Genomic DNA, 20996 nt, shown 5'->3' with positions numbered 1-20996 from the left:
TTAGAATCTATTTTCTTTAAACATCAAAAAAATTACAAGTTTCAACAACTCATCAGCTACAAATAACTCTGAACAGATTTTATTCAGTTATGATTTTCATATAGAGAAATGTACAAAATAGCTTGTCATTTAAATACCGCAGAAACCGTATGTCAGTATATCTTGGAGCATACATTGAAATATAGACAATAAATACAGACATTTCAACATTACAGGAGGTAAAGCAGTCTGTTGGTCAAGGCTGAAATGTTAAAGTTGCTTAAATAAAGAATTATCTCATTGCACGGCAAAAGAACAACTCCAAAAATAAGCTACATTAGAATTTGGAATAGACCGCTAACAACACATCTCACAAGAACAAATTGTTAGTTTTATGATTTTCCAGCACAAATACCAACACAACTCAAATGTTGATGCTGTTTGTCCCTGTGAACTGTGAAACATATGAAGCTAGCGTGGGATTGGTGGGAAGCACTTTGATTGGCAGGTCCCAACTGAAGGTGTCCACATCCACATGCTCCGCCCCAGTCCATACCGTGACTTCTGACTGATTCTGCAGAACGACCGGTGCCTCCACTGGCTCCCGCGCTGTGACAAACTCAAAATGCAGTCGCCATCTTAACGTCACTGGGGAAGAGAATAAAAACATAGAATGGGAATTTTCCCTTATCACTGTTGATTTAAAATAGAAAATTAACTAAATTAAGTCTCAAAATAATCAAGACTCAATGCATTTTGCCTGAACAAATATTTCCTTTACATACATATATTCGATAATAGATTTAAAACTCCAGGTTTAAGCAAAACAATGTCAACCAGAGTATCATTTTTTTTAAAAAGCAAAGGTTTTCAAACCTATATCTGTGGTGAACCCAGGTGTGACGTTGAGGGGTACAGGAAGAGAGAAATGGCTGGAGGCTGTGTGCAAACAGGACTCTACATGTCGGCCATGACCAGTGACACTGACCGCCTGGCCGGGTCGTCTCTGGTACAGCTCTTGGACCTCCTCTTCACTTTGCAGACTTACTGAATACTGAGCAGACCAAACATAAATACACATGAACATTCCAGGAGCACATCATGAAGCATTGACATTCTCAAAACTTGAGGGTCAATAAGGTTTTTTTTAATTAAATGATTTGCTTTAATTCAGTAAAGTTGCATTGAATTTATCAAAAGTGACTGCAAAGACTTTTACATTGTTGTAAAAAATACATTTAAATTATTTTTTAAAGATTATTCCTTAATGAATCCTGAAAAAGTTATCAGTTTCCACAAAACAAATAACCTGCAGCACAACAGTTATCAACATTGATTACAATAAGAAATGTTTATTGTGCACCAAATCAGAATATTAGAATGACACTGAAAACCAGAGTAATAATGCTAAAAATTCAGCTTTGACATCAAAGGACTAAATTACAGTTATTTTAAATTGTAAAATTTCAAAATCTTACTTTTTTTGTATTTTTGATTGAATAAATGCAGTCTTGGTGAGCAAAAGACACTTACTGTCCCAAAACTTTTGAACCGTAGTGTATAATATACCTGTAAACATGGAATATCCCCTTCTGAAAATGTGAAGGTGCCAATGACATCTTCTCCGAGCCTGTACACAGTCTTAAAGATGCAGAACTTAGCCACTTTACCCCGCACATTTGTGATGTTGAACATATCTGTGAAAGAAATGTATGTGCTTATTACACAGAATTCATTAGCGCAGGACTAAAACATGATAGTAGTTAGATGAATTTCAAAGACACAAGCCTTCCCACAATCACTACCACCCCCATTCACTCACGCACATGGGCATCGACGTGAGGTGGTGATCATAAGCATATCCAGAGCTCTTTCTAGTGGTCTTGTATCTCTCCGGCTTCCTTCCTCCTCCTCCAGGAAGGGATTTGAGGGAGCCACTTCCTCATCCTGAGGGAACGGAGGCTCTGGCATACCTGCAAAAGAACATCTTCTTACTATTGTGTGGGACATTTTTATAGACACTAATTAACATCATCCAAAAAAGCCATATTTGTCACTTATGGTTAATTTATTACGCAAGTATCGGATAATAGGTGGTTTACCGAGATAAACACAGTTGGTCTGATTGTGTGATCTTAACATGATGGTGACCATATATGACTCAGATCCTCATTTTATGCGAGTATATATAATTTCACAATTATTTCTAAAAAGATGAATAATTTCTTTGTGTGTAAAAATTAAACAATTCATAATGCATCTCACATTCAGCCTGGTAAAAATGAATCTGCTTTGCATGGACAGGGTTGAAAGGGAAACTAGATACAAAGAAGGAAAAGAAGTGCAACCTACCATGAAGCACAAGAACTCTGAAAGGGACTCGGAGTAACTTGATAGGCGAGTTGACTCGCTGGCAGCCAATTGTGAGCTTGTACACATATTTCACTGCCTGGCCCCGGAAACTGGGTGGACCGTCAGAGGGCACAACCTCACTATAGGTATCTGAACGAGGGGAAAACATTATTTGGTGGTAGTCAATGTCCATGAAAATGTCCTGTAGTTCAGAATAACATTAGCCAGGCATAATGTGCAATTAAACATAGTTAAACTTTGGCCAGCTGATGGTTGGTCCTGTGCCATGAGCCAGTTTTCAGAGAAATATCAACAATATGTGGGTCATGAGGAATTAGCTTAATTCTGAAATGATTAAGGGGTTTACTTCTTATTACTGAAGTTGTGAAAGTGCAAACAGTGTAAACTACACAAACACTGTACAAAAAGAACATGTAATGTGCCATCTAAACGTGTCAGGTTTAAATGCAGTATCTTACAGGTTTTGCTCTCTCCAGGGTCCAAACGAAGGTCACAGAACAAGATCTTAGGTGGTGTGTCCAGCACACACTGCCCTCGTTCGCCTGGATCAATGAAGAAACAAGGGAAATAGTGAAATCTCTCCTCATAATCATGATCTAAATCCTAAATAAATTACTAAATTTTTATGAGTAAAATTTGGAATACTTTCTGTTCCAAATTTACTTGCTATTCTGTTCTGCTTTTGAAAATACAAACCTATGTCTAACTAAGTACAAACTTTTAGATATAGTAAAAACTGCCCATGATTCTGGTTGCTTTAACTTTGATTCAATATTAAAAATTGAGTAAAACAACTGTGCGATCAGCTGCTTATTTATCACCTCTGCTTGGTATCAGCACGGTGTCACTCTCAGCTTGCACGTCCTGCTTGGTGCCCTGAGCGGGCAGAGCCACGCGACTCTCGCTAGCATGGAACTGGCAGTGAATCTGAGCACTGGCCCAAGCCAACATCTCACTGTGGAAGATTAACAGACTCACTTCGGAACTGATAGCTCATATAATGACTGAAATGTGGAGATACACCAAAGCACAGCAAGGTTTAACTTATTAATGAGGCACTGGCCAAAAGCCATCTTGGACAACACATTCATGCTGATTATGGTGTTCTTTACCTGCTGGCAGATGTAGACAGATGTGACATAGGGTTTGTGAAGGTTATGAGACACTCTAAAACCTCCCCGGCCAAAAACACAGGCCCTCGCGCCATAGATGCTACCACCTCAATCATCTAAGGAAAAACAGAGAGGTTATATGTATGTATGTATGTATGTGTGTGTGTGTGTGTGTGTGTGTGTGTGTGTGTGTAATATATATATATATATATATATATATCCAGCTTGGTTTGTTGACTGATTGTAATGTTATTGTTTTTTTCTTATGCTGTTTTAGCAGGTAAGAGTAAATCATGCAACAGATAAACATTGTGAAGAATAGCTTAGTTTTAAGAGATTTACGTTTGTCAACCATTGTCTAATACCGGTGGCCCTCAAAGAACACGAACCTCGTAATTAATCTGACCCTGACAAGAACATATGTGCACAACTGTAGATAAATATCTATATTTAAAGAGCTAAAGTCGTGTAGCTTGGCGCAGCGACGAATGTTTACTATGTTAGCCGGAAGTCCTAACATAATTTCATTAGTGCCCTTTAAAATACCTCGAAGTTGTTTAAAACAAACGACCACTATTTGTTCCCGTCGATATTTTCTACGTCGTATCCGTAAACCACAGAGGTTAGAAGACCAAGTTCCCGGCGAAGCTCCAATGACTTAAAAACAAAACAAGAGACGGTTTTCTCTGGGCCATTATGAGGTTTCCCTGAGTTTCTCCAAACGTCATACATGTTAACGTGTACATTTATAAATGGAAAATGAAACGTTGTCGTATAATGGACATAGACTTGAGAAAAAATGTTTGTTGTGCATATTATTTTGAATTACTCAGTACAACATAACATGAGAAAGTATAAGATGTCATCATTTGCATGAACTCCGGTATAGCGATGTCCAACTCGTGAACAAATCATTTTTGTGAGTCGGTTACTTTGAATGAATCAGTTGAAAAGGTACCCCGATAAAATTAGTGACCATACATACACAGTAAAGGAAATGATTTATAATTGAAAAAGAAAGATTAGAAAACATTTGCATGTACATTAATAAATATTAAAGGTCATTTATAGTTCTTGGCAGAAAATATATGATTTGTACATTTTAATAAAATGCTCATTAAAACCGACGTTTTGTATGCGAATAGCAAATATAACGATTTTATTTGCAAAGTCAGGACGGAAAAAAACTGGATTGGAACCATAGACTGTAAAAAAAAATGGAACAGATTAAATAACAATAAACAAACTGTTCAAAAGAACCGATTCGTAGGAACGAGCACACACGTTCATTCACTCGCATTGGCTCCGTGGCAAATGTGACGTAAAAGTTCCAGACCAAAAAATAAAAGGGGGTGGAAGGTTTTCATCAAAACTAAACTGATTAGGAAAATTTAACGTTTAATCGTTTAAATAGTCACCTCGTGGCTTATGAGACAAAATATATACACAGAACAATGTTTATGTTTATTTGTAAAATGCTGAGATGACGACACTGCTGAAAGTTACTCCCCCGAGTGACCTCATTGGTTCAGGCCAACAGAAGGCCCTACTACACTATCACTGGGAATTGATTCGGGAATCGGGCTTTGACCAGTTCATGATTAAGAAATCGGGATGTGTAATTCTGCATACGATGATGTGTTTTTTACTTCTGTTATCTTATAAATGTTAAATACATGCTTTTGTTGGAACAACAATTTAGCTTTTGCTGTTCACTCTGAAACATTGTCCCAAGATCCAGCCGCAACAAAGTGGAACACTACAGCATCCACAGGGACACCGGGTGGCTCTACTGACTCGGTCATGCTGGCGAGCGTTAAAACAAGTGCAGCTCGCCACTGACGCGTCGCAGACCCCTGGGTGGGTGGTGTTGGAGCTGGTGCCCGGTGGCAAGGGTAAGTTTACACTGCTCCGCTGCTAGCGGACCAGTGTAAAGATCTTACCTAGTGGGTAAGATAATAACAATGGGAAATACATTAATAATGCATGGGAAATCTAAAAAGCAAATATGACATGACTAACGTTAACCAGAAAAAATTATATTGGGCATTATTGCATCAGTTTTGACGAGCTTTCATTAGATGTGCCCAAAGAATGATTTTGTAAATGGTGCTACGTTTTTCAAAATAGGGCCGAAAATGAAGTTTTATGATTTTTAGTCAAAGGACGGTAAACGTGCTTGACTTTAGATGATGATCGTCTGTCTGAGAAGGTAGGCCTTATATATATATATATATATATATATATATATATATATATGTATATGTATGTATGTATGTATATGTACGTGTGTGTGTGTATAATATAATATATGTATGTATATATATTTAGTAGGGGTGAAATGAAGGAAAGGTCAAGGTATTGTATATCTTATATCAAGGAACAGAAAAGGATTAGATTACATCTCCAGAACGTGGTTGTCGCTGGAAACTAAACTCTGTCGTTCCATCACCCTGGTGAAAGGTGAACTTTGCGTTCGTATATAGATTACCTACCTGTGCATGCAGATCAAACATGTGATCTTTACTCTTACCTGCACCACGCAGTAGGTAAGATGTCATTTTTAGATTTGGCATTAAGGATGTTTATTATTACTTTAGTCTTTAAATAAAGGGAATAACCTATGTGAATGAACACTTCTATCTATTTTGCCTTTTTTCAAAGGATTTAGGGATCTGATTTTTACACTTTTGGTTTGGACTGCTGATCCCAGAGCTTCAAACTATGGATTTAAATGACAGCACATCTTTAGCCGAGCTGATGAGCCGGTACGTTTCTACAGAAACAGGATTTGGTGTCCCCAAGAACGGCTGGCGGATATGTCTGGCACACGAGTTCAAAGAGAAGCGGAAACCGTTTCAAGCCAAAGACGTCTCATTGTCCAACATGATCGAACATATTTCTTTAGGTGTCAGGTATGTTAAACGAGACATGTCTCAAATTGTTTCTCCTGGTTTCACCTTAAGTAAACACAATTTACTAAAGAATAGACTATTTGTTCACACCATAGGAAATAGACATAACTAGACATATACTGTATATAACATTATATAGTTGAGATAGGAACAGGAATTGTTGCTAAGTGGTTCTATTTTGATCTCAGAATGACATGTTTTCACTGCTTGGTTCTTAGCAGCCAGCTTTATTTAACCAACCAGTGTTTTATGGTAACTGATAACATCTTCATAAAAAGAGGCCAACCCATTCTGTTTATTACATCTCACATACTCATTAAACTCGAGATGTCCTGTAATGCAATGATGTACTGCATTAAATCCAATAAGTAGTTAGTTATTCCTCTCTAACTACTAGTTAGGCTTGCTCAGTAACTAATACATTTTAATGATGTTCTTCCTTTTAAATGTATTTTGTTGTAGTAGTTATTTTACACTATTAATTTTTCTCCAGCTGAAGCTGGTTAATCATTTTCTCTATCAAACAGTCAATATTGTCCCTGTGTGGTGTTTTATTCCACGTTAATGATTGACACAAAAACTGTCATTAGCTTTTTAGATCTTTATTGTGCATTTCCCTTTACACAGTCAGTCTATGTGAATACCCTATTCATGTTGCTTCACCTTTACCACTTGATTGAGTAATCGCAGCCCACACTAGCATAGAGCTAACATCTGTGATAATCGTATTGAGTCATAAATTAAAGACTTCTATAGTAGGTGAAGGTTGCACATTTGGAAAGAAACTAATAATAACAAGAATAGTAATGAAATAAATTCCAGTCAATAGTGTAGCAAAGGTGACTTTTTTTCCAGGGCAGAGACAGTTGGCAGCTTTTTTTTCAGCCTTTCCCACAATGCCATCCTCCCTTTTATGTAGGTGTCAATCAGTCTCTGTTTCTAAGCGCTGTTGTGCTTGAGTGCGACGACTGAAAACAGCTGTGTGTGCATTATAGCATGAGAATGAGCGAGACAGAAAGAATGAGTGTTGGATGGAGTTGTTTAAGGGTAACTAAAAGAGTGCAATGTTGTATGTACACAGTATGTGTGAGAGAGGTTAATTATTAGTACTAACATTGTTGCGGTGCCATAAAGTCCCATTTAAAGGTGCAGTAAGTGATTTCTGAGAATCATTGTTGAACTCTGTTGATCTTTGAAATCAACCCAAACAATCACACTCTTCAATAGGCTTTAAGCACAACTTACTTCCGCATTCTTTGTAAACAGGTTGCATCGCTTCCGGTCCAGGTCTTTTGTATGTGCTTCATGAAATTTTTTGCGGTTTTACGCAAGATAACTTAAATGGAGCGAGCAAAGATTAGCATAACCAATATCCCTCACATGTGCAGATTGATATTTAAACGTTTTATATTTTTTATTCTTCACAGTAACGTTTAGATATTTAAATGGAATAAAACGCCAATAACAAAGTGAACTAGGTAGGTTAGCTGATTACCTTAAATATCCATAAATATCGTAGTCAGTTCTTACGGCCGTTAACACTTTCTCTGACAAGCGGATGCGATGAGACCCGTTTTCCGGTTTGGTCACGTGACTCACGGCATAAAGCCTATTCGTTGCTCCGCCCCCAAAATGCACAAACACTTAATGCAAGAGTGGATGTCTCTTTATCATAGTTGAAGGGAAGCAAAATCAATTGTAGATGATGAACGAACGGAAGGAAGAATAAAAAATGTTGTACATACAAGCAAGGGATTGCAGCAGCGCACACTCAAGAGCAGTGTTGCTCGCGAATGGAGCAGAAACAAGGCAACCTCAGTGTCCGTTTTCAGGTTTCCCCTCTTAGGTCTCTCCAGTGCTGGAAAGCTTTTCCAATATTAACATGGCTCCTGAAGCTCTTGCTTGATCACAACTCTTCTTTTTCCTGTGATATTCCTCTCACCTTTTCTTTTTTATAATGTCTCTCAGCTGTCTTTCTTTCTACAGTCTTTCTTCAAATCTCCCTCTTGCTCACTCTGTGTCCTCCCCCATCATGAGTGGACATGCCCCCTACTACAAGTGTGTTGTGGTGCTCGGTCCAATCCACTTTCAACAGCAGTTTTCTGAAATCCCTTACTGCACCTTTAGTAAGTCAAAGTGTGATTTATGCACAGATACATGCCACTATATTCAACAAAACTCAGTTACCCATCTTCACTGTCCATTAATATCACATCAAGTCTGTATGTGGGTATGACAAAGAGAAAGGTCAGTTTTGTGAATTCCTCCTTGCTTTATGTTTGTCTGAGCAGGTATCTAAGATGGTGGTACAAAAAGACCCAGGTTGAGAAGAAGGCTCCTTTTATTGATATGTTTCGAGCTTTACCACTGAAACAAATTTATGGTAAGTGCACAGGCAACCAGAAATATCAAAGCAATAACAGACATGACCTCATTTAATGGAGGATGTGTTTTGTGCAGGCGCTCCTCTTGGTGGCATTGGGGGAGGCAGTATTACACGTGGGTGGAGGGGGGATTTCTGCCGATGGCAACTAAATCCCGGAATGTACCACTACAAAACCGTTATTGCTAACCAGGTAAGGGTCCAATATATCCAATCCAATATATCCAATATATTACCTAATTAGGCCATACTTCTGTTCAAAAGTTTAGGGTCAGTAAGATTTTTATTTTATTTATTTATTTGTTTGATAAGAAATGAATTCTCTCATTCTCAGCAAGGACGCATTCAATTGATTAAAAGTGACAGTAAACACATTCATAATATTTCATTTCTATTTCAAATAAACACTGTTCTTATGAACTTTCTATTCATCAAAGAATCCTGAAAAATACATCATTGTTTCCACGTCAATATTTAACAGCTCAACTATTTTCAACATTGATAATAATAACTATATCCTGAGCAGCAAATCAGCATATTAGAATGATTTCTGAAGGATCATGAGACACTGAAGCTTGGAGTAATGATGCTGATTCCTGAAGAATTAGCATTTATTTTAAATTGTAATAATATTTCACAATATATATATTGTGAAATATTAATATAAAGTTAATATATTAATATAAAGTAAAAATTAATATAAGTGTGTGTTTTCATATATGCAGGTGTTAAAATCTCTCTTTCACTAAATTTAAGTCTGTTTTAACCCCGTCTATGTCCTAGTTTACAGTATGTCTACGCCGGGGGGGTCAGACAGTATACCAGCAGGTGTTGTCTACAGAGCGACCCCCAACTCTTCAGGGTTGGAACTGGGGTTATTGTGGTGAATACGCCTTTTACCATGCCCTGTACCCACGAGCCTGGACCGTCTACCACCTGCCTGGCCAGAACGTCACTCTCACCTGCAGACAGGTGTCACCTGTCATCCCTCACGACTACAAGGTGACAAGCTGGGTTTGATATTTTAACAAGAATGTGTTTGATATTTAAAGCACATTGTGTACACATTGTTCATCGTTTTGACAGCCAAAACGCTATGTCTGTGTGTGTGTGTGTGTGTGTGTGTGTGTGTGTGTATATATACATATGCTATACATATACATATATAAACATATATAAGGAAGACATATATACATATATATGCTGTTTCTGATAAATATATATATATATATAATATTTAATATTTATACTAAATCAGGAACACATTTTTTATATTGTAGTAACCAAATTGTGCTGTTCCAAAACTAATCTCCTCTTCATTAATATTGTGAAATTATTGTGAAACAATGATTGTGAAACAATGATTGTGAAACAATGACATTAGTTTTGAAACAGCAGATTTGGTGGATTAAAATGTAAAGATTGTGTGTGTGTGTGTGAGGAATTTATTTAGAATTTATTTTTAAAAATTGAATCCACCAAATTTAGTGTTTCAAAACGAATCTCTTTTTGTCTTTCTCAGGACTCCAGTCTCCCTGTGGCTGTGTTTGTGTGGGACATTGAGAATAAGAATAATTACGCTCTTGATGTTTCCATCATGTTCACGATGGTTAACGGATCAGGCCATGAAGACGATAAGATTGGGGGCCACTGGAATGAACCATTTCACCTTGAAAAAGAGGGAGAATCTGTGTCTGGGGTTTTACTACATCACCAGACGCCTGTCAACCCTTACACTCTGTGTATAGCTGCAAGAGAGAAGGTAATGCATCATTGTAAATCTAGAAGCAGCAGGTTTTGCTTGAAGAAAACAGCTTAACTGTTATAAGGAGTGCACAGACAAATGTAATCTGCCAAACTGGTTCCACCATCAGCTTGCTGTAAAGTGTGTGCTCCTGTGTGTCCCTGTGCAAATAAGAGTAAGGTGACTGATTGCTGTGGGTTACCACATTAAACTATGCAATAATATAGCTAATGTAATGTTGTTTTAGACTCTGTCACTTTAGATATAAAACAATCTTCGAATAATTGGATTTGGTCATGTTCCACTGAAGACAGAAAGTCATACAGGTTTGTAACAACATTAATGGGATACTCCACCCAAAAATGAAAATTCTGTTATTTACTCACCCTCAAATTGTTGTAAACCTGTATGAAATTCTTTCTTATGCTGAACACAAAAGAAAGATATTTTGAAGAACAATTGGAACCAAACATTTGTGGGACAGCATTGTATTTTTTTTCTACTATGGAAGTCAATGGTTCCAATCGTTCTTTAAAATATCTTCCTTTGTGTTCAGCAGAAGAAAGAAATTCATACAGGTTTGCAAAAACTTGAGGTTGAGTAAATGACAAAATTTTCATTTTTGGGTGGAGTATCCCTTTAAGGGTGAGCAAATTATGACCGAATTAAATGTTTTGGCAGAATTGTATTTTAAAATCTGCCTAGCTAGGTAGACAGTTGTTGTAATTCCCCTTATTATTTAAAGTTTTACTTTATTTTAGTCTGACCAAGAGATCACTCACCAGACAGCGTTTAGCCCAAAGGGAACCTGTAGCGCTCTGTGGAGTGACCTCATGATGGATGGACAGCTCGACTCGCCTAAGGACTCCAGCACACCCACAAAGAAAGGGGAGAAAGTGGCGGCAGCCCTGGCTGTGAGCTGCTCGGTGCCTGCTAACCATCACAACAGTGTGGAGTTCAGTTTGGCCTGGGATATGCCTAAAATTACATTTGGCTCCAGAGAGAGAACATATGTCAGGTATGTGTATACGGAAAAAATATCCCTTCCTTTCATGGAGGATTATTCATTATTAATACATTAGTAATGATCCATGATTTGGTTCTTTCTTGCTGGTTGGTTGTCAGTGGGAGGCAGATTCTCATTCTAGAGAACATATTATTGGACAAAAATATAGACAAAAAAACATGAGTCATCAATATTTTTGGACCATTTTCTGAGAAGTGAACAACTGTACATTTTTAATGCAAACAGCATTAAGTTGTGCAGTGGGAAATTATTTCAGTTCAGAGAATCCAGATGAATTAGGCCATGATGTATAAATATTTTAATGATTAAAATAAACTGCATTATTTTGACTGTTGTGTTTTCGGGTGTCTCCAACATATTTTGACAAAACTCGCTTGTGTTTGATCTTTTATCTGCTCTCTATTCTTTCTTTCATTCTCTTTGTACCAATTATGGATCAGGTTACCTTGGACAAACTGATGTCTTTATTTTTTTATTTATTTTTTTTTTCGTGTGTGGGGAAATTGCATGTCACAGGGATGGTATTTGATTTTTATCAAGCACAAGAACGTTTAACCTTAACAGAAATATGATCTATCAGTTCAAAGCTTCTTTAAATACCCTATTTAAAGAGCCTTAAATAGGGTAATATAAAAAACCTTAAATATTTGATGGTAAAATAAATTTGTGTTGTTAAAAAAAGTATTGTAATTCATTTACACTAAAAATTAAAATTATTATGAATACTTTTATTCAATAAGGATGCCTTAAATTGATCAGTAGTGGCAGTAAAGACTTTACTTTGTTACAAAAACATATTTCAAACAAATGGCTATATGTCCCAGTATAATCCTAAATGTAGACAAAATGGACTTTTAGCAGATACATGCATAATTGGTTTACGGTTGTTCTCTTAACTGAGAAAAAATATTGGTGAAATAACAGGGCTTAAAAAACAACTTATGTCTTAAATCAAGGCACAAACACTTTGATATGTCTCGTCCATGCTTCATGTTTCAAAAGGAAACAACACTTATGAAGCAATTTCAAAAGGTTTTTAAAAGGAAGTGGTGTGGCTGTGACATAGAAAGAAGCTTCATGAAAGGAAGAGACTTATCATCAGTCATAAAGTGAGCTCAGCAAACATCAGTTTGTGCTCCTTACAAATTCATATTAGAGTAGCAATGATGATTTGTTTAATCTTAGAGAACCCAGGAAACAATGATGCATAAATGCAACTAATTAAAAAAAAAATGTCATTACTTTTGTTTGCATTACGTCAATGAGAATGAGACTTCAATAATGGGATTGGGGGGGGGGGACGTGCTTAATTGTTATATGAAGATCTTAATGGTCCTATAAATTATGTCAGTTTGTTTATGCAACATATAATTGCATTTGACATGATGAAATAATACCCTTTGATGCTATAAAGTAATAACAGGGTGTGTATGGCATTTGTTTCAGGAGATACACACGTTATTATGGCACCAAAGGAGACGCTGCCCCGTCTCTGTCTCACTACGCGCTCACGCACTACAGTAAATGGGAGGAGAGCATTGATGAGTGGCAGAAGCCGATTCTACAGGACGGGTAAAGAAATGTCATTTCCCCATGGAATATTTCAAGCGTGACGGCGTAATAGCATGTGCTGTCAGTTAATCAAGTTACCCACGGCTAATTTGTGTGACTCTTTACAAAAGACTGTGTGTAAGCAAGTCGTCTTTCCTGTGAATTGATTTGACTACTATTTATCTGTTATGTGCATAGACAAGAGCAACTCTTATATGCCATTTTGTGCAGATCATTTGTTTTGTTTCATCAGTCCCCATACTTTTGTTGAGTGCAGTTCATATAGAATGAAATGTGTGTCACATGAGTGGTATTGCCCTAGTCACATGCAATATACTAATTCTGATTGTCCATCTTTGTTTCAACATAAGGCAGCTATTATATTCAGTTGCTAGGCTGATTCATCTATTGATATTTGGGCATTTTGAGTTTAGCATTATCAGCAATATCCATGCCAGCTTGGCAAAACTCTTTGCGCTTTAAAATTTACTGACAGCCCCGTGGATAAAGCACATTTGCTAAATATTGTGTGAAATAAATGTTCACTTGTTTATTTCAAGATTGATTTTTGTGTTTTTCATTTATTATGATTAAAATGCATCAGTCATCGGTAGACTTAAACACTTTGTTCTGTTAGGTCTCTTCCTGCTTGGTACAAATCTGCTCTGTTTAATGAGCTCTACTTTGTTGTGGATGGTGGAACTGTGTGGGTGGAGCTTCCAGAGGATGCTGATATCAGCGGTGGGCTTCGTCCTGAGGATGGGGGGCTTCCAGCCCAGCCTGAAGTTGTCCAGGAGTACGGGCGATTCGCTTACCTAGAGGGTAACATTCAACATTAACTGAAAATACAAACTCAGGATTTTTTTTAGAATAGCCTTATGACATATGGGCCTGGTTTCACTGACCTTAGACAATGGCTTAGATTAAGCCAGAATTTGGCCTTAGTTTAATTAGGCCTTAGTTTTAATTACTTAGCTTTTATAAATGTGCCTTAGAAAAAAACATTACTGGTGTGCATCTTGAGACAAATCAATTGCATAATTTAAGATATGTAAGTGCAAGGTTAAAATGGCTCAACATTAATTTTAGTTTGGTAGAAGGCTTAAGCCTTGTCTTTGAAACCGGGGGTTGATTCAGGAACCAAAAGTCGTCGTGAAAAAATATTACTAGCATTTATGAGAATAAATCTGTTGGCTGCTTGGTTCTAATAAGTGTTATTTTAGTATTATTTATAGACTATTATTGTATTAATTCATGGTTTGAATTCGATTTTATTTTATATTTTCAATTTTCATTTTATGTGCTTTTGTCATTTTTATTAGTATTTTTATATTTCTATATAGCTTTGATTAGATTTTTATTTCAGTTTTAGTGTTTCAACTTAAACTAATTTGTTAGTTGCCAAGGCAACATTTCTAATTTTCGTTTAAGTTTATTGTGTAATATTTCGATTTTATTTATTTTCAGCTTTATTTCAAATACCCCAAAAGTTTTTAATGGTTTTAGTTATGACTTTTTGTTAATTATTACAACACTGGACAAATTTTATATAGATATCGGTTTATTGTACACTAATGCTCTGTTTCACAGACCAGACTTAAACTAGTCCCAGACTAAAATGCATGTTTGAGCTGTTTTAACTGAAAGGAAATAGGAAACATGTAAGTGCCATTGTTTGTCTCAAGATGCAAACCAGTAAAATTATATTCTAAGATGCATTTAAAAAATCTACTTACTGTAAATGGCCTAATTTAACTAAGACCCAATCCTGGTGTAATCTTAGCCCTGGCTGTGAAACAGGGCCTAAATTGTTCATTTAAGTTTAAATCAATGTAATAAATCAATTCTGTGTCTCTTACTGTCTTGTCCCAGGTCAGGAGTATAGGATGTATAACACGTATGATGTGCACTTCTATGCTTCATTCGCTCTCATCATGCTTTGGCCCAAGCTGGCTCTGAGTCTGCAGTATGATATTGGTGAGCTAAGCTTCCATTTTTCTGATAACATTTAAGACGGTACTCAAATTCATTAGTAATAACCTACTTTTTGTTTTTTAAATGTATTTGTTGATGCATTCCCATTCATTTTTTTCATTCTCTCTCTCTCTTATTCAGCTGGTAGTGTCGTTCAGCATGACCCTACAGAGAGATTAAATCTAATGAACGGCCGATACTCCCCAGTCAAGACCCGGGGCGTTGTACCTCACGACATTGGAGACCCTGGTGAGTTGTACATAATAGGTGACCATGAATGCACACTTTTACAGACAGAAAGAGAAATAACCTCAAATAAAAAATGTAGTAATCTTCAACCCCATTTACATTTTTTTCCTTGTGGAAACAGATGATGAGCCATGGGTTCGTGTCAATGCTTACTTGATCCACGATACAGCCGACTGGAAGGATCTGAACTTGAAGTTTGTGCTTCAGGTGTTCCGTGACTATCACCTGACCCAGGATGAGCAGTATCTGAAGGACATGTGGCCTATATGTCAGGTGAGTTGTTTGTGTTTTATTTTTATTAGTTTGTACAGCATCATATCTTCTGTATATGTTAATGTTGAGGCGGTTGTCAAACGCCAAGTGCTTTAGGACACATTACTCAAACGTCTGATATTCTGGTTTATTCAGACAGTCATGGAAACAGAGTTGAAGTTTGATAAAGATGGCGATGGACTGATAGAAAATTCTGGCTATGCAGACCAGACATATGATGGATGGAAGGTGACAGGACCCAGGTTGGGGCTCAGGATGTTTATTTTATGAACAGAATGTTTAAGCTATATGATTTTTTTTTATTGGATATTGAAATTGTATATTAAAAACCTGTATCATGGCACAAGTTTTCCAATGTCCTGTGCAGCAGCTCAAGTAACCCCTGTGTTTCTGCTCTTCCAGTGCATACTGTGGAGGTTTGTGGCTAGCATCAGTGTGCATGATGTGTAAAATGGCACGTGTGCTGAATTGCGAGTCTGTTTATCAGCGCTACAGAGACATTTTAGAAAGAGGAAGTGCAGCCTTTGACAAACTCTTGTGGAATGGTGAGTGTAAGCATACACAGTGCCATTTACTGTGAACTAACTGTAATTTTCCATTTTTGTTAAACTATGCTCATCCTTTTTTGGACTCTTAGTATTAATGTTCAGTCTTCCATTAGATCTGTTTGTATACTGAGGTATCATTTGGAAAGAGAATATGACTTGTAATAAAAAATGCAGTCTTCTAAAAACATTAATTGAATTTACCCCCTGTGGAATGTCTTTCTCTAACAGGCAAATACTACAATTATGACAGCAGTGGACAGAGTCTGTCCAACAGTGTAATGTCTGACCAGTGTGCAGGCCAGTGGTTCCTCAGGGCATCTGGACTTGGGGACGATGACTACCAGGTCAGCCTGAGAAAGATTTTACAATATTTTTGTGCATTTACCACTTAATTTTCATTTAAAGACCCCCTGCAGTCAATCATTTTAACTCATCTTTGTTCACCAAAATGACATATTTAAAAAAACAAAAATCTTGTGATAAATGTTTTATGCCTTAAAATAGCTCAAGTTATTAGTCCCTGCCTCCACTCACTCACACCAGATCAGACTACCTGATCCACTCGCTCAACTTAACTGTTGTAAATGCTGCATAATGGCAAGTGGAAATGCTGGGTTAATTCAGCAATACATGTTTGAATCTGAAACTGATTCAAAAGAAGTGAAAGAGTGAATTATACTGGGTCGTCTACAAGTCAATGTATCAGAAAAGTAATGTTTTTATGCATCACTCTCTACAACATCTGACCCATAACGTTAACGTATATGATTAGTCTTTGGCTTGACTATGTTATCACATAGCTAATAATATGTTACACAAACATGTTCCCGTTTGCCATCTCATTCTGCCTTCTAAAAATCAGTCTCCTTAAAAACACTTTGATCAACTTAGAACATCCGTGAAGAAAGGCATATAGTGCATCATTACATACATACATACTATACATCATGTACATAAATCACTCTCTATATTGCTAAATGTACACGATTTTTCATATCAACAGAAAAAGGTATTGGGATAACCTTGCTTCTTTTAAGACTGGCCTACTTCAGATTATAGTAATGATATGCTGAAGCCCGCCTGCATGTTGACGTGATTGGTCACAACATGTTTGGGACGTAAGAAACACAGGCGGTTTCAAACCGCGATATTTTAAGTACACAACTGCAGGAAATATATCACACTGTGTGTGCAAGTGATTTTTGGATCCACTCGTTCTGGGGACGCATTCAAAGGAGCCATCGAATTGGGACAGCCTTTGTCGTGCCACTGACACACATTCAGACTTCGAATGATGCAGCCTCTGAATTGGGATGCAGCTAATCTTTGAAGAACAAAAATCTATTGTAACATTCTAAATGTTTAATGCGTCCTTGCTTTATGAAAAAATGTGTATATTTATTTGTTATAAAAAATTTAATTTTTTATATCCATTTCTCTGTGCAGGCTTTTCCCAAGGAGAAAATCTGTAGTGCATTGAAGTCAGTGTTTGACCTCAATGTTATGAGCTTTGCAGGCGGGCAGATGGGTGCAGTGAATGGGATGAGACCTGAAGGTGTGCCTGATCGTTCCAGTGTCCAATCAGATGAGGTGTGGGTGGGAGTGGTGTACGGATTGGCAGCTACAATGATACATGAGGTAAGTCAAAACTCATCAGGTTTCAGATTAAGATTAAGTGAACCTGTCGGTTATCTCCTAATACATCTCTCGGCATCTCCCAGGGCATGGTGGATGAGGGCCTGCGCACCGCAGAAGGCTGTTACCGTGCTGTGTGGGAGAGAATGGGAATGGCCTTCCAGACTCCCGAAGCATACTGTGAGAAAGGCATCTACCGCTCTCTCGCATATATGAGGCCTCTGACCATCTGGGCAATGCAGCTTGCTCTGAGCAATCGACCAAACCACGACAAAACTACTGTTAAAGTTGTGGGACAGGACTGAGCTGGAGCTGAAGGGAACTTGCACTGTCGAGCCTCCACAATAAAGTGACCTCTTAATCCTTGCATTTTGAACTTTGAAAGACTTGCAAAAGAGCTTTGGATGTAATGTCATTGGCCATTGGTTCACACAGAACCTAATTCCAATATTTTGTAAAGCTGACTTTTCCACTGAAAATGTGCATAAGCTTTACCACAGTCCTTCTGTGTAGCAGCTGTAAATGATAATTTTACAAATGGTAAAGTGTAAAGACTTGGACAGTGAACTGACATGCTGTTCATTATGATATAATGTGTATGGTCATTGAATCAAGTAGTTAGAGCATTAGAGATTATATAGTTAGAGATTCTATATAATTTTCACTGTATATTTTTTATTTCTATTGTGGGAATGCTTTATAGAATACTTGAAGAAAGGACTGCTGTTTTTTTTTTTTTTTTTTTTTTTAAATAGCTGTGCATGTGTGTCATAAATCATCATGAGTCAGTCCTGTACATTATTCTATAGAATTATAATGGATATATAATTGAGTAAATTGGAATGAATGTTTACTGACAGTGACTTCAGATTCATCATTGGGTATTTATTTTCTCTCAAGTATTTAAAAGTTCTGGTGGTTAGGAAATGGTGCTGACCAAAGTTAAAATCAAACGCAAAACCCTGAGAAGCACAACCCTGGCTTTACTGTGATTTGAATTACGTACTGGAAGTGAATTCCGTTTGTGACCTTTTAAGCCACAGCACGCTACCATGTGCGTCCACCATTTGAGGTCGGTAATTTTCTTTCAATGATTTTGATAGCGCTCTTCTCACCCAGGCTGCATTTAATGAATCAAAAATAGTCAAGGTGGTAATTGTGAAATATTACGATTTAAAATAAATTGTTATTTCAAAATGTAACAATCAATTTGTGCTCTTCAAAATGACTTGGTAACATTACACAATGTTACAAGGATGGAAACATTTCCAAGCAGGGATAGAAACATTTATTACTCGAAATAAAATAAGAACGTATTATACGTACATAACGTACATATATCAGCTTGTTTCCAATGCAATATATCTAATTTTTGTTTAGGTTAAATGTAGGGTTAACAGTTTCGAGATTCCATCCATCCTTCAGAGCGTCTCCAAAGCCACGCCTCCCTCAAAACACATGAACGCGCTCAACAAGAGCAGAGTCGGCAAAGCGTCACAAGAGTAGTATGTCTCAAAGCACATAACATTACAATAATAATGAACGTAAACAACTTACAGACCTCTTACTTTTATTACATGACTGCTTCCGATTTATTTCGACTTTGATACTCATGGCCCTCTATCAGAATCCAGAGTTTTGGGAAGATTGGAGAAACTTAATTTTTCGCCCAAAAAAAAAAACGTAAGGGGTACCACTGTCGTTTTTTTTTTCGGGCCGAATTTTTGAGTTTCGATATCTCAGCTCTGGAAGGGGCTAGAGCCTCCATTTTTGCACTCAGGTCTAAGTCTCATGGCCCTCTATCAGAATCCAGAGTTTTGGGAAGATTGGAGAAACGTAATTTTTCACCCAAAAAAAAAAAACGTAAGGGGTACCACTGTCGGTTTTTTTTTCGAGCCGAATTTTTGAGTTTCGATATCTCAGCTCTGGAAGGGGCTAGAGCCTCCATTTTTGCACTCAGGTCTAAGTCTCATGGCCCTCTATCAGAATCCAGAGTTTTGGGAAAATTGGAGAAACTTAATTTTTCGCCAAAAAAAAAAAAAAAAACGTAAGGGGTACCACTGTCGTTTTTTTTTTTTCGGGGCGAAGTTTTGAGTTTCGATATCTCAGCTCTGGAAGGGGCTAGAGCCTCCATTTTTGCACTGAGGTCTAAGTCTCATGGCCCTCTATCAGAATCCAGAGTTTTGGGAAGATTGGAGAAACTTAATTTTTCGCCCAAAAAAAAAAACGTAAGGGGTACCACTGTCGGTTTTTTTTTCGGGCCGAATTTTTGAGTTTCGATATCTCAGCTCTGGAAGGGGCTAGAGCCTCCATTTTTGCACTCAGGTCTAAGTCTCATGGCCCTCTATCAGAATCCAGAGTTTTGGGAAGATTGGAGAAACTTAATTTTTCGCCCAAAAAAAAAAACATAAGGGGTACCACTGTCGTTTTTTTTTTTCGGGCCGAATTTTTGAGTTTCGATATCTCAGCTCTGGAAGGGGCTAGAGCCTCCATTTTTGCACTCAGGTCTAAGTCTCATGGCCCTCTATCAGAATCCAGAGTTTTGGGAAGATTGGAGAAACTTAATTTTTCGCCCAAAAAAAAAAACATAAGGGGTACCACTGTCGTTTTTTTTTTTCGGGCCGAATTTTTGAGTTTCGATATCTCAGCTCTGGAAGGGGCTAAAGCCTCCATTTTTGCACTCAGGTCTAAGTCTCATAACTTTGACATAGAAACGGACTTTAAGGGCCTGTTCACAGTTCATTATTTCAAATGTAGGCGTCGCGATTTTTTCCCAATAGTCCAAAACAATAGTTTTGGTTTCAGCCACTAGAGGTCTATCTTGAGCCTTCCAATCTGTTTGGTGGAGATCTCTGTGGAGCTCCCTCAGTCCTGAGACCTGAGTGCTCTCTCTCTCTAGAGTGCTAGAGGAGAGGCGTCTAAAGTGCACACGCTGTGTGTGTGAGAGAGCTGTTCCTCACAGAGATCTTATTTTAAACACTCTTGTTAAAAAATATATGAGAGTGCTGATATTTAATTGATGGCCCCCCTAGACTGCGCAAGGTACAGTACCACGGCCTAGTCAGAGAGTAGCAGAGGAACTATCACAAATTTCACAAAACACGAAACAGTATTATCACATTATAGCAGTATTAAAACGCCATGTTGATCTGCATCTATTTAATAGGTGGATTCCCAGCTAACAAAAATATATAACATTAATGTTTTGTAATTTTTTTAATGTTGGCTGAAAG

The 20996-nt window shown here is 37.4% G+C and overlaps 2 protein-coding genes across 4 annotated transcripts; one reads left to right on the top strand and one right to left on the bottom strand.

Annotated features, from left to right (window-relative positions):
• Positions 1–57: 57 nt before the first annotated feature.
• On the bottom strand, positions 58–4349 carry rgp1 (GP1 homolog, RAB6A GEF complex partner 1). The gene is made up of 9 exons (XM_039659793.2): positions 4011–4349; positions 3465–3580; positions 3174–3307; positions 2811–2894; positions 2332–2481; positions 1806–1952; positions 1549–1676; positions 856–1033; positions 58–627 (listed from the first exon to the last, which is right to left on the bottom strand). Exons 2-9 carry the CDS (start codon positions 3578–3580, stop codon positions 404–406), a joined length of 1161 nt encoding a protein of 386 aa, XP_039515727.2. The 5' UTR covers positions 4011–4349; the 3' UTR covers positions 58–403.
• Positions 4350–4991: 642 nt separating this feature from the next.
• Positions 4992–18622, top strand: gba2 (glucosidase, beta (bile acid) 2). 3 transcript variants are annotated; one of them, XM_039659118.2, is made up of 17 exons: positions 4992–5359; positions 6129–6379; positions 8671–8762; positions 8840–8955; positions 9546–9764; positions 10285–10524; positions 11268–11524; positions 12980–13105; positions 13722–13906; positions 14957–15061; positions 15200–15307; positions 15429–15580; positions 15716–15822; positions 15983–16125; positions 16357–16472; positions 17575–17766; positions 17850–18622. In XM_039659118.2, the coding sequence occupies exons 2-17, from the start codon at positions 6189–6191 to the stop codon at positions 18066–18068; spliced, it is 2568 nt and encodes an 855-aa protein (XP_039515052.2). In that variant the 5' UTR covers positions 4992–5359; positions 6129–6188; the 3' UTR covers positions 18069–18622. The 3 variants fall into 3 exon arrangements, with proteins under 3 accessions (XP_039515052.2, XP_039515060.2, XP_088985801.1); XM_039659126.2 differs by lacking the exon at positions 4992–5359 and adding an exon at positions 5786–6013; XM_089129675.1 differs by lacking the exons at positions 4992–5359; positions 6129–6379 and adding an exon at positions 7983–8505.
• Positions 18623–20996: the final 2374 nt, after the last annotated feature.

The sequence above is a fragment of the Pimephales promelas genome, chromosome 1 (genome assembly GCF_988280905.1).
Source record: "Pimephales promelas chromosome 1, fPimPro1.hap1.1, whole genome shotgun sequence".
NCBI lineage: Eukaryota > Metazoa > Chordata > Actinopteri > Cypriniformes > Leuciscidae > Pimephales > Pimephales promelas.
This window is presented reverse-complemented; position numbering and strand designations above follow the sequence as displayed.

Coding starts and splice junctions, on each gene's coding strand:
- gba2 (XM_039659118.2), top strand. CDS start 6,189: ATGGATTTAAATGACAGCACATCTTTAGCCGAGCTGATGAGCCGGTAC. Junction 6,380..8,670: donor CATATTTCTTTAGGTGTCAG/GTATGTTAAACG, acceptor TTGTCTGAGCAG/GTATCTAAGATGGTGGTACA. Junction 16,126..16,356: donor TGACAAACTCTTGTGGAATG/GTGAGTGTAAGC, acceptor TTTCTCTAACAG/GCAAATACTACAATTATGAC.
- rgp1 (XM_039659793.2), bottom strand. CDS start 3,580: ATGATTGAGGTGGTAGCATCTATGGCGCGAGGGCCTGTGTTTTTGGCC. Junction 3,308..3,464: donor CTGTCTACATCTGCCAGCAG/GTAAAGAACACC, acceptor AATCTTCCACAG/TGAGATGTTGGCTTGGGCCA. Junction 1,677..1,805: donor CACCTCACGTCGATGCCCAT/GTGCGTGAGTGA, acceptor TTTCTTTCACAG/ATATGTTCAACATCACAAAT.